This window comes from Abramis brama (assembly GCF_963993115.1).
Source record: "Abramis brama genome assembly, chromosome: 14".
NCBI classification, from domain to species: domain Eukaryota; kingdom Metazoa; phylum Chordata; class Actinopteri; order Cypriniformes; family Leuciscidae; genus Abramis; species Abramis brama.
Genome location: NC_139976.1, coordinates 7,776,033 through 7,790,639, shown reverse-complemented (window position 1 = coordinate 7,790,639; position 14,607 = coordinate 7,776,033). Strand labels below are relative to the sequence as shown.

Genomic DNA, 14,607 nt, shown 5'->3' with positions numbered 1-14,607 from the left:
ACGCGCGCCCACTAATATTCCTACACAGAGGAGATCACAAAACGCTTCTCATTAGAGACGGTTTCAGAAGCAAAGGGAACTTTATCAAAGAGTGATTGGAAAGATTGAGCCATAAACCAGGTCAGCTGGGGGGCAGTTTACTCAACCTGAGGGAATGGTCGTAGTGCAGACACCATAGAGGCTCAAACCATGAACCATCTGTCTTAGCTTGTGTACTGAAATTCCATAGAGGCAATGGTGTAGACCAGGGGCCTGTTGCACCAGCTGTGAAAGTTAAAGATTTAGCATAGTTATGGCATAAATAGGCACTAAAATACAATTTATGCACCACACAACTTAGCTGAAATGTAACCATAAACAAAATATTTATGGAAGCCTCCGGAAAGAATGAAAGCAGACTACTTAAGGTAGATTGATTTATTTATGCATGTCAGGTTTCAATCAATCAATCAATCAATCAATCAATCAATCAATCCAATTTGATTTGATTTGATTTGTAAATAAACTGCACTTGGGTTCTATTCAAACTTGCCTTCAGTGGACAATTATTACATAAATTAATTTATACAAATGTATTGGTGTGTGTTTTTTTAACCTTTTACATACAGTTCCTTAATATTATTTAATTCATACATATACAAATTATTTTTTCATAACTATATATCATATTTCAGTAGATATATAATTCATTAACAGGAAATACAATATTTTATACTGGCAGTTATGTGAGGCAACAAGAAGTTTTAAATATAGGTGAAATAATTTAAATATCTGTTTGCTTATTTTACATATAGTTCCTTAATATTAAAGTATTTAAATATACAACTTTTTGTATTTCATAACCATATATTATATAGTAATTTAATTCCATATATATATATATATATATATATATATATATATATATATATATATATATATATATATATATATATATAACCATGCCCATGGTGTGCCCTTCCAAGACATGCAATCTTAGCTAAGCAGAAGGTATAGCAAGAAAGAAACTGTGAAGATACTTTTATTTCATTATTGTAAGCATCCTCTAGCAGTCCGCTTATGTAATGCGACTTCAAAGAGCAAGTGCAGCAAAAGTGTATATTAAAAAGGTTGGAATACATTGAGTGAAAAAAAAACAGTGCCCCTGGAGTGACAATAAGCACATTTCAGATGAAACGTGAGCAACAACTGCGAATAGCGGCATTGCATCAATTACACCGGCACCCCTGAGTGCCCCCTCCTCAGCTCTTTTCATCTTCCTCAAACTTTCTCAAGAGTAAGATATTATCAGCATCATTAGCAATTTATCTCTTTTTCTAAAAAAAAAAAAACACTGACGCATCTTTTTCAGTCTATTCCAATGCACTTAACAATCCGAATCCCAGAGTTTCCCCAATTATACAGAATTTGTTTGACGCTTAGCATTTTTTCATGTTCATGTCACAGCCTTTGGCAACTTGGCGAAATCAAATGACAACTGCAACGCAACCAGACACCTTCTCACGAGTTTGTAACCGGCGTGTTTTAGATGCAACCATGGTACCAATGCACGTGCCTACCGTGCAACACAGAAGTCTGGCACCAAAGACATATCTTTGTGCAGTCAAAGCTTCAGGGGCCATGACTCAACTTACTAGAAGCATAAAGCCTGCTTCAGTGGGCTCAGAGAGAGCATTTAAAACACGCACCATGTCTAAATGCCTCGCTGGCACAATCCTTGAACTTGGTATTCGGGTGTGCGTTGGAGTGTGTGAGCGCATTTGGTTGCGTTTGTTGGCCACGCTTGAGTCCGAGGAGCTCTAATCACAAATGGATTTGTCCGAGCGTTTTAAACACGGCTTCTTTTTACGTTGCGGGTGGAGGATTAGAGCGTCTAATCACAAAACGAACAGACTGGTTGAAACGAGCAGAACACAGCGGAATAATGAATGTAGGTAGAGAAATTACACTGCTCTTGATTTAACCAACATTATTATCTGATTAGCACTAATGAAAACTGTGGAATATCACAAGTCTTTTTTTCCTCTCTCTGTCTCGCTCTTTATTTCCAGCTTTCACTTTCTTCCAAAAGTATTTTTTTTTTCTCCAAATATTTAATATTTGCTGACTTCTGTGCTAGCGCTCCAAAATGGATGTAGCCTAATATTTTACTCGGCTCTATGTATATCCCCCTCTTTTCTGCGGACTCCATTACACCTCCCCAGGTGAGTTGAGACACAGTGAGTCATTAGGCTCTACAGGAATCTACGAGGTACCTGTCTAACAGAACAAGCCATTCCCTTTGTGACTCTAGATTCTGCTCTCTATTTTAATACATGTCTAATACATCACATGCTTTTAAATGCACATAAGGTAAATGAAAATACGTATATTTGAGTTTCACTGAAGATATTTTGATATTCCAAATGTAAAACATGCACCTCACACACTGTGTTTGAACCTTTACTCTTTTCCCTCCAGCGTTTTTGAAAAAAGTCGCCAACCAGTGCCAGCATTTTTGATCATTTTCACAAAAGTTTCATGGCCACCAGAAAATGTAGTTTGAATATGCAATATATCAAAAGACAGAACAGACCCAGACAAAACCAAAAATGTTTTATTCTAGCTTCTTGCATTCCTTTTTTATCAACACTTGAATGTGGATAAGTTTCATAAAAAAAGCAACATTGAGCAAAAAGCTGAGAAAATTGCGTTTTTGTGAAAGACTACGTCTGGATCGGATTCAGAACATTGTTCAAAACATAGATGGAGTAGATTGAGTCCATCGACACCCCCACAGATTGCACATTCCTAGCTCATCATTGGTGGACATTTCATTTGGTAAACTTAGGCAGTTTTGATTTATATGCTGTTTAATGTTGATGATTGCGTTATTTTACATATGCATCTTCATACATATGGGCTGCATCCGAAAACTGATAAATGCTGCCTTCGGAGGACGCATTCCAAGGTACGTCCAAATCCAATGGTAGCTTCACTTCCTGTCTCCTGAGATACCTTCATCTGATCAATTTTTGAAGGCAGCATAGGTGTATCCTTTGCTGCCTTTGATATCCTGCAATCATTTGCGTTCCATTCTGTAACAGTTGAGCTAAAAAAATAAAGATCTATAGTTTGAAATTTGCGGTTGCTGGTCAGTTAGTTGAACAACGTTTTCCTCTTCTGATGTGATTATCTAGGAAAACATTATACTATAGTAATTCAATATTTGTTTAGTTCTCACCAAAGCTCGCTCTATTTTGATGTAGATCATTAAACTGTTACACTACCTTAGAAGTCTGTCCAAAAATCAGTTTTGTGAGGTACCTTCGTGTGCTATCGTTGTCATAGCGCCCCCTACCGTATAACAGTGAAAACACAGAAAGCTGGAAATTTCCGACAATGGCCAGGAAGGTTAACTGCTCTGTTTAAATTATAGGGCATTATTAAAGCAAACAGGAAATTACATCACAAAAACAGCTTTTTCACATGACATAATTTTCCATCTAATTCAATAACCTTTTGCACTATGATTTATTGCAAGAGGTCACCCATCAAAAATTATTTTATTTCGTAATATCGTAATTGATGATGTCAACAAGTAAAAGGAAAGTGGAAAGTGGTCAGATGAAAGTTGTGCCAAGAATAAAACAGGCTTTATCATTTCTTCAATGCTCTGGAATGTCTATGGATATTTTAGGACATAATTTACTGACATCGACTTGATCAACATGAAACATGAAAACAGTTGTACTGCTTAATATTCAAATATTTTTTAAATAGAAATATCTTGTTGCATTTTAAATGTCTTTAAAAAAATAACAATACTTTTCCAAACTCTTGAACAGTAGTGTACAAAAAAATATGTTTTATTTAACAAATGTATTTACCAGGGTAGAGAAATATTTCGTAGAAAGCCATGACCTGTTGAATTTCCCTGAAATGTAATTCAATAAATTCCACTTCCAACCCTGCTGTACTCAGACTAAATTTATCACTGTGGTATCTGAATTATGAGAAAGTATTTTCATGTATCTGAAATATGTTTGGTCATGGGCTGAGTGATAAGTTCACTTTTGATTTGAAGTTGAGCCACTCATGCGGACCACTAGAGCAGTCATCAGGGGGTAACATCAAGCCCCTACATCCAATTGGTATTCAGGCAATGAAAAGGCCCGAGGCACTGCCCACAGCAACAGTATGTCCGAAGAAAGCAGCGGCCCCCGTCCAGACAAAAGCTGACCCGACAGGGAGTTTCACACCTGCCCTGTTTAACATGGCGGAGAAGATTCAGGAAGAATGAGTAAAGGAAAAGACACTTAATCAATAGTTCCTACCCTCTGTCTCTTAGTTTTTGGGTGATTCGTATATATGAAAAAGCAATGAGGGCTCGATATGTCTGTTCATGCGAACTGGTTTCCTAAGTGTCGAAAGTAAGCAACTTAACAGGCCATCGCTGAAATCTCAGGGATCTGCCGAGGTCAGACCCCATGAATACATTAGTCAGTCCTGATTTACAGAAAACCCACAATATACCCCCAAACTTAAAATATCCTAAGCTGAACTTTTGTTCTTTGTCTAACTTTGTCTAGGTTGGGTTCAAAGTTCAAAGGAAGAGAAGCAAAATATTAGATATACACGCAGTATAACTGACAGAAAAAGTGCTTCACATGCGCCGTTTTGGGCATTGAAGCAGCCGGAGAATCAGACAGCGCATCAAGAGCAAGGCCTTCGGCAAGGCCAGCCCTAATCAATGTCAAACACCGCAGTCAAGCAACGAATGACATTCAGCGGAAAAGTTTTCTAGTTCACTGTTGTGGCGGCGATGATGAATAAGAATATGAATATGAATATAAGAATATGCTCCGCAAAGAGTCCAGGAGGGTTACCATCTCGACCCTGCCATACTCAATAAATTCCTTCTGAAACCTCAAGTGAGAAACACACAGTTTAACAGCATACTAACAAAGCTAATCTTCTGAAGTCAAATCATTTACGCACATGCATGCCTCAAAGTTCATTCTCCTCAAAATGACGCTAAAGGGGTACCCTGTGCTTTAAAAAGTGACACAGAGGGGTCCTGACCAATGCGTTAGATGTGCTGGAGTGTTTATGGTCTCTTGGCAAGGCTCTGCAGGTCTACAGCTCCATGTTTGCTACTGTAACTGAATGACAGATTTGGTATCATATCTGAGTCCTCTCAAACATAAGACATAATATATGTCTCGATTATGTCTTGTTTGCATTTAGTCCAACACCATGTCATTACCAGGCATGGGACGACAAGCGATAAAAGCTGTTAAGGTATGAAATTTCACATGAAAAGGTCCATTGTCCATCGTCAATAGCATTGAGATGAAACTGCTCACACAGAAGTCACTTTCAAACCAAGCAGCTTTCAGTTGGTCAGCATGAATTTGCATGAATTTGAACATTTTCATCCTCACACAATACTCCCTACCAGGCTATCACATGGATTCCTATTGAAATGACTGCCAAAAATGTTGCCGTGCAATGGTAAATGTGACTGCACTTTTAATCTGACTTTTTCTCCTAAATAACTGCAGTGGTTACTGATGGACTTCATCTTTGCTGTGGCTCATTATATCTAGTTATGAAATATCATTTGGTTTTTGAGCCACGGTAATGATTATCAGTGAATTTCAGTGGAAGTTAAGTCTATATTTTATGATTAGACATACATCCCTGCTATAGAAGGGTATGTGAAATGAGTATTATGTTTGGTAACACTTTAGGTGAAGGTGTCTGCGTTACAGTGTAATTATACATTTAAGTACTGAGTAATAATAATTAACTACATGCAGTTAGGATTAGGGTTTGGTTTAGGGTTAGTTGCATGTAATTATGCATACTTTATATTTATTACTATAGTAACTACATGTAACGTGTAAGAAGGACACTAAAATAGTGTTACCGTATGTTCAAATTCGTAGTATCCATAAAACAGTACATGGATGACCTATACTTCTGGTGAAATGTGAAGTGACGCAACTGACGCCATAGGCCATAAGATGATGCCAACATGACGCATGTAGTACGTTTGGATTTGATTCATACTACACACATTCATACACACAAGTTGTTATTCATCAAATGTAGTAGCGATTTCGGATGCACTTTTGGAATATAGGCACACGGTTTGCATGAACTGCGCTTATGGTGCTATTATAGTGGTTTTTGGAGCATAACAGCCCATAACCACTATGAACTGTTGTTAAATAGAAAAAAAAAAGTTGATGTGAATATTCTTTACAAATATTTTTTTTGCATTGCATTGTATGGAGAAAATAAGAGCATACTGGTTTGGAATGACATAAGGGTGAGTAAATAGTGTCAACTGAATTTAAATTCTAAGTTGAGCTATCTCCTTAAGGCTGTTAAACACTTATTTATGCAGTCTGTACAGAAGTCAAAATAAAGACCTCACGGTTCTGTTTAGGTAATATATTCCCAATTTATCTCAGATGGGGGGCTTTTTCTCTCTGCCGAGTGGGAGTTTCTCAATGGATTTTTTCATTAAAACCTCTGCAAGATTCAGAGCGCTTCATAAGCGCTGTGGTGGGAATCTGTTTTAATGATGTTTAGGTGAGAGTCTCAGACGTTCCTGAAGAACCTGTGAGGTTAGAGACAATTAACTTGAACGGATCAACCAATGCCACAGATCATTATAGAACACAAGCATTGGAAGCTGAGAATAAGGTTAGTATAACACACACATTCCCTCTCTCAGCTCTTCTTGCTCCGTTTTCCTTCCACGCACATATACACAAACCGGTACCCTAATCCTCCCAATGTGCAAGTTATCACTCTACTGTAAATGTCAGGTTGGACAGCATACACTCATGAATGATGGATATATGGCACGTCCTAGTTTGCCACGGTTTACTCCCTAGGCAGCATTACAGAACAGCCTATTTCCCGATCCAGGGCTTAGTGTTTGCAGCTATCAAGCATTCCCAACACTCCCACCTGTGCTTGCATAACAACTACCTAAGCAGCCCAGCTACGCTTAGAGAAAACCGGCAAGCTGAGAGAAACTTTTTAGTTATACATTTCAGCTGCATTGAATTACAGTGGGGACAATATATTGGGAAAAATATTAGAAAATATAGGAAATGTTGTGCACCTGTGTAGATATTTTCATTTGAGCCAGCATCGCCCACCCAGCCAATGTATTATTATTATTTTTTTCACCATACAAGGGATTTGAGTATATTGCTTCCATCCTTTTCCAGGCGGAAAGAACGGAATCGACTGCTCATGCGAGCTTCTGTTACTCGCCTGCTGTCTGCAAGATTTAGACGAAAACAATTTTCCCCGCTTGAGGCTATCAACTGAGAACAGAGGCAAATTACCACATGTGGCCAGTTAAAATGCCTTGTACTCTGCATGCAGAGAAACTCAATGGACTACTTTCTGTCTTTTCAGTGGCATAAAACCATGTTGGGCATGCACCCTCAAAATTAGGGGAAAAAATTAAGTTGTCGATATTGCAATGAAGAAAGCATTTTATTTTTTTATTGAAATGAGCTCTCTGCTTCTCATTCATTCACCTATGTGTATCTTTTATGTCTCTAGATATTCATATATGTATATGTAAAAGTTTAGTTATATGCCTACATGCACATTTTGCAAGTTCCCATTACAAATAATGAATCTTCCTATCATAACATCTCACATTAGAATATGTCAGCGCTCTGATAATGTACTTATGAACATGCACCTTATTACAACACTTTTCTAAGTGAGCTCTCTGTAACAGAGCTTTCTAATTATGTGCAGTCATAAAACAGGCAAGGAGTTCATTCATTTTGATGGTTAATCAAAATGAATGATTAACTAATAATTAATAATTATTAATTGGCTTTGGTTAATTGCGTGGCCATGTCATGTATAATACACAGTTGCTGCATGTGGTATGGACTTTAATACACTTCTAAATGCAGATTAGTGATTGCAAAGGGATGTACAGCATGTGTGTTCTGGTCCTGGAGGACTCCAGTAGTGTACTGCACATTTTGGTGGTCTTCCTAATTTAACTCACCTGATTTATATCTTAAGATCATTATAGGCTTGCAAGACCTGAAATGGGTGCGTCAGATAAGGGAGACATCCAAAATGTGCAGTGCTGGGGTAGGTACTCCAGGATTGACAACCACTGCTGTACAGTGTCTCCATGAGACAGAGAGAGATAAAAGAGAAGAGAAAGAGAGCAAGCAGAACTGCAGGCACATATCTCACATAAGGAAAGATGGTGCAAGATGCACCTATTTTGTGCATTAATAATTGAATAGCAAGTTCTCATTTAATTGACCGTTAAATGATGCTGCACATGCTCAATTCATCTGCATATATATCAGTGTATCATTAAAGACACATTGCTTTCAAACTGTAACTACCCGACTACAAAACTCGGAGGTTAAATGTTACAGTTTCTCAGACTCACTCTGGAGACAGTTATTTCCAGCCTTTAAACACCAACTTAAAGAAACACTCTTTACCTTGTGCTGACGCCAGATGTAGGAGCACCGACAGCAATATTACAATCCAACAGGGTCTCTTTCTCGCTTTTCCCGAATTCCCACACATTGCCAGAGGAGCAGATGGAGAGATCCTGAACGCGTTTGTCCGGCACGCCGGGTACATGTTGCTCCTCCACAGTCCAGCCACAGTTGTGCGCGTAATTTTCGAGAGTGTCCCTGACGCGTCTTTGCTCAAAGAAGCGAGGTCGTGTGCAACTCAGTAAACGACTAATCCTTCACATTTATGTCTCAAACTTGAATATCGTTAAACTCCGTTGTAGGTGCGAGTTTGTTTAGATTAAAACTTTGCGCAATTACGCACGCACAGTCTACGACTCCAATGCACAGAGATATTGATTTTTCAGTGATCACTTATACTTTTTCCCACCTTTGTATCCACTGTCTCTACTCTCATGCGTTTACTTAAATGTTTGATCAATTAGTATATTTCCAATCCAGAGCGCAAACGCCTCTAGTTGATACGAACTGTTGATAACGGCCCCCACAATGTGATTAGACGGGTGATAATTCGCTCATAATCAATACTGCTGTGTTATTCTCGTTCCAATAACCAAAAGTTATTTGGTTATTTTTCTGGCGTGTTGCTGTTGCTATCCCCAAGACGAGTCTTTTGCAATGAAGAACCTCCCGTTCACTGAGTCCGCCCAGATGAAGAATAAGCTTCATTCGGCGTAAGTAACTTTCCAAGTCCCGTTTCAGAGCGCCACGGTGCCGTTTGGTCTAAACGAACCATGCTGTGCGTAAAGCTCCGCTGTGTACGAGGGTGCAAAACGGTTTTCGTGGGAGATCAAACTGTCATCGTTGAATGCCGCCCAGGAACCGGCCCGATGCTGAAGATCTTCAGCATCGTATGAGCAGCGGATCGGAGAGTGCGGTGCGCGCGGAGGGGGCTGACGCACGGTGCCACCGCGCGGTGAGCTCCAATAAGACACGCAGTGAGACAGACGGGCGCTCGCTCCTGAATGCACTGAACGCGTGCGGAAACAGCCCGACAGTAATTCTGAACGGTTGAACGGTCACAACGACCTTTCAATAATGTCTCCATCACTCTATGAAACAGCGATTAGTGGCTAAACTAACATGTCTCTCTGTCTAAGCTACTTCTGTTGTTTGTGCATGTGTTTGCGGAGCTGAAAAATGATGGGTATCGATATTTAATTGACTGAATTGAATAGACATGACCTTTAGCGAATGAATAGAGCTCATCCATGAGATATTACCTTTTTGATTTCCAAAAACACGCTTTTATTGTCTACATTTCCTGCTGTCTCGGTCTCATTTTGACACTTGTAGTACTTTAAACATCTATCTATCTATCTATCTATCTATCTATCTATCTATCTATCTATCTGTCTCACTTTTCCTCTGTGCGTCTGTTTGGCCATCTGTGTGCTTGCCTCTGCCCATCAATCAGTCTTTTGTTTTTTTTATTTTTCTTCAATACTCTATTAACATCAGTCCGCCCATTCAAATAAGAATTGGATTGTAAATTGACATTTAATCAAATGTTTTGTATTGTGGCATTGCTGGCTTCTTGTGATTAATCTTTTGTGTTTTCATTTTTCCAAAATTATTGTCTTTTTCTGTGGGCAACAGAATCTGCTAAATGAAGAATACATAAATGCAAATGCACTATTGTTATTATTAAATTGCATTACAAACATAAAAGAACTACCCAATCTACCCCAAAACAGGTTGACTCACAATGTACATTCAGTTCAATTGACAGTAAAAGAGCATTTTGACTGGGAATATTGATCTTAGAATTACAGATGACTGAATCAAAACAATAGCAAAACTACGGTAAGAAATGGAGCAATGAATGAATGAATGGATGGATGGATGGATGGATGGATGGGGGGGGGGGTATTACAAAAAAAAAGTACTTTCTCCTTTTTTTTACTTTTTATCTTGTTTTAAGAATGTAGAATACAAGACTGATTAAAAATATAACATACAAATATATATAATATATAAAAATATATATAGGATTTTTTTTTTTTTTTCAGTGTGGTTCAATGATAAACAAAGATCCTAATCATATTTCTCAGAGCAGAAGACAAGCGAGAAAACGAGAGAGAGACTAAACAGACTTTAAAAGAGAATGTAAAGAAGAGTGTATATCAGAAGTGTGTACATCAATTTATACATCAGTCAAAGGAATCATTTGGGACACATTGAGAGCTGGTCTGAGTCTTGCACTTATGATCCAGTGGAGAAATACAGAGAGCCTGCATTCAGCAAAACACACACCTACACATGCTCCGGGATAGTATGCATGCACACACACATCCGCAAATATATGCAAATGCAAACACATGCACATCCATATTTACTGTAGGATCGGTAGCACTTCACCAGAGTGGAGGTCAGATGGCAGAACAAGCCAACATCAGACTACTTTTCAGGTCTGATTTCTCCTGTGAAGCCTGTTCGCCCACACACCCAACAAACACACAAGCATACTTAAAAGATTATTGATCTTCGCTGGCCTGCGGGAAAAACAACTTCCACATCAAGCAGCACTCCTTTGGGTTAATCATACATGTCAGAGGGCCGAAGCTAATCTGTGAATAAACCTGTAAAGCATCTTTACGGCCAGGTTGTGAGGCCTGGAAGTGGACCAGCCTTCTTAACACTTGTGAGTACTGTGGAAATGTGGTACTGGATCTGGGTCTTTAAAAAAGGGCACACTAGTGGTGAAATTGGGGATTCGAAACCATATATTCTGACAAAGACAGACAGACAGATGGATAGATGGATAGACAGACAGACCGATAGACAGATAGATAAATAGATGGTAGATAAGAAATATTGGATGGATGGATGGATGAATGGATGGAACGAGACAGATAAAACGAGACAGACATATAGGATTGATAGATAGATTTTTTTGGGGACCAAAAACACATTTTGAATATTGCTATATTTGTACCTGAACCCTCCATTGAAATTCATAATAGGCTGATGATGAAATACTTTTTTATCAGCAGCAATTGTCATGATGAGAATTTCGTTGTCTAGGTCATGATAAGAAATTGCACAGTAAAATTAAACTCACCATATTTGATTTCTGTAGAGTATGATGTCAGCATGATGCTAACCTAATGACATGATACTCGTAAAAGCATTCAAATACATAACACAAAAAGAGTAAAACAAGTAGAATAACAATAAAGTTCATAACTATTGCTACATTTTGTTTTAAATACATTACATATTCGACATTTCTCTTGCTTTGTCTGCCAACTGGGATGGATTTTTTTCATCGAACTTGTCACAATGCATTATAGGATTTGATTCAGCGAGGTGAACAAGCCTATACTGTTCTCACTTTATCAATTGAAACAGACTAATTTAAGAGAGGTATTGCTTTAGAATTCACCTCTGCATGGAATCTCACACAAAATGGAACCTTCATGAAATATGACTGGCAGCAGAAAGAGTAAGAGAGAGAGGGCTGTGGTCTGGAACACTGCTACTTTTGGCAGCTAGACTCCTAGAGCGTTCACTATTACAAGAGCATGCAGTATTGCAGGTTGTAGGCTCAAATTAGCAGATTGTGAAATAACTTGGATTTAACAGTTATTGTTTTTCTTTCATTCGTATGCTGTTACTGATACATACAAATATGTGACATTAGAATAACAGATTAAAAAAAGACGCCACCTAGGGTGTTGTGGATGGTTGCCAGGGTTTTGTTATGTTGTTTCTAAGGCAGTGTTCAGTGTGTTTTTTTTTAACGGTTTCTAGGTTAAATGTACCAGGACAGATGGTTGCTGGCTGACACAAGTACAAAGAGCCCAGTCTCTATGACATTCTGGTGTAGATTTCGTTTCAGGTCCCTCCTTAAAGTGACCATATTATGCTTTTTCAGATATTACCTTTAATGTAGTGTGTAATATAGCGGTTTACGAATGTAAAAGGTTTGCAAAGTTTCAAAAGATCAAAGTAACGATAACTGTTATTGTCTCCCACAAGAAAGAACCGATTCTGCACTGCCTGAAACGTCAGTTATTTCAGTCTTACTTCCTGCATGAATCTACATAGGTTTGTAACAAATTTGCTTAATGCCAGCCTATGGTCTTCATGGCTGCCTCCAAACAATGCCCAATTTGACCCGCCCTCAAACACTGCTGCAACTGAGGCCTGGAAGAGTTTGGTTCATGTTATCGACATGTTGAGAAGATGCTGTTTTCTGCACTGTGAAAGCAAATTCACTTTGCATCCACTTCCAAATGTTGAAGACTCACGCTGGAATTGCCATGATGCCATTGTTACTGTTCCTATCACAAGTGCTGAGGAATCAGAGCTGAAATTCAGATATGGTAATAGTCATTTCGTTTCCAACATACACTGTAAGCAGTAGACCAATCACAACAGACTGGGCCGTCTGACCAATCAGAGAAGAGCAGGCTCTCAGAAACAAGGGGGGAACCATTTTAACCTCAGGATGCATGTACACCTATTGTAAGAGACCTCCAAAACAAAATAGGAACTTTTAAAATAGCATAATAGAAATGTAATCGTCCACCAGGTGAAAATTGTAACTCTGAATGTTTAGAAAAAGTGGTGTAACATCAACAAGCCACATGATTAACAAACAGTGCATGACTAGTTACCCGTTGAACGTTCAACATATGTTTTGTTTTTTTAAACCCCTAATGTGAAACAATAGCAATGGTAATGTTTACCATATCAAACTCCACTAATAAACAGGCAGAACACAAACTGGCTTTTACCAGAATATAATATAAGAATCTACTCATCACCCTCGACAATTAGTATACATTTAATATTCATATTTACTTTGCCTTTCTTTCTTTGAAGTAACTTATTGACATGCTGTTCTGGCCACTCCCGATCTGTTTTTGGATGCAGTGATTCGTTCAGTTAAAGGATATATATATATATATATATATATATATATTTTAAAGTCCTTATCAAAGTGTAATTCTCCACCTCACCGTTGATATTCAGTGCTGGATACACAGCAGGTCTGAATGAAGAGAGACGCGTGTCGAGGATCCCTGCACCGCTGCTGGAGTCTTACAGGGTTTTCAGGTGTGTAGGACTGACAGGTACTAGAGCACTAAATAATGTAGGTGACACTGACTGTGAAGGAGATACAGAGAAACAGAGGAAGGTAGAGAGAAAGAGAGAGTTGGGGAATGTTACTTTTGAAAGTAATGCATTGCATTATTGTCATACTTCCTAATAAACAAAACGTACATTTATATTTAACCGTTCAGCAGTTGCTCTCATCCAAGGCGACATGCAAATGAGGAAAAACACAAATGATTTATCATAAACGAGCCAAAAATGTTAGCAGTACTGCAATAATAGAGAACAGTAGGGCTCCAGAAGTAAAAATCTCATTAATTTTCTCTATTTTCAATGATAGCATGTTAACATTACACAAACATTGATACACACGCACGCACACACGCACGCACACACACACACACACACACCATTATTATTATTAACAATTTTATATTAAATCACAATAATAACAAATCTAAACTTTAATAAAATCGGTAAAACTTCACAATATGGTTCATTAGTAAACATTAGTGGTAACACTTTAAAATACGGATGCTTCGTTAATGAATAACTACACAGGAACAAATGAGTAACACAATATTAACAATCTAGTAACTACAGTTAACTAACAAGTAACTCTGATTAACGAATTAGTAAGTAATAGCACACAGATTTAAGTGGTAGTTCACTATTAACTAATCAATAACTACTATTTTTTTAATACTTCCCAGAGAACTACTGAATTTTTTACAGATTTAAGTGGTAGTTCACTAATAACTAATCAATAACTAAAATTTTTTAATACTTCCCAGAGAAATAATGAAAAAAATTCACAATTCATGCAAAACTTAATAACTAATGCAGGAAAAATTACTAGCACTAGATTAACATTACTGCTAGATACTGTACACTAATTATCAATATGTAGTAGCGTAGCAGACTTATGATTTGGGAAAGCTGTCAATAATTAGCCTATGCACTGCTGTCTTTTAGAGAACTATTCATAAACTAAATAATT

At 37.9% G+C, this 14,607-nt stretch overlaps 1 protein-coding gene across 5 annotated transcripts in view; it reads right to left on the bottom strand.

The window, feature by feature from the left end:
* sdk2b (sidekick cell adhesion molecule 2b) overlaps nt 1-9,393 on the bottom strand; it is a 320,863-nt gene extending 311,470 nt beyond the window's left edge. For all 5 annotated transcript variants that reach the window (XM_084135537.1, XM_084135534.1, XM_084135536.1 and 2 more), the window contains exon 1: nt 8,502-9,393. In XM_084135537.1, coding sequence (XP_083991663.1) covers nt 8,502-8,646 — 145 coding nt within the window. In that variant the 5' untranslated portion in view covers nt 8,647-9,393. The remainder of the gene's footprint in view (nt 1-8,501) is intronic.
* Nucleotides 9,394-14,607: the final 5,214 nt, after the last annotated feature.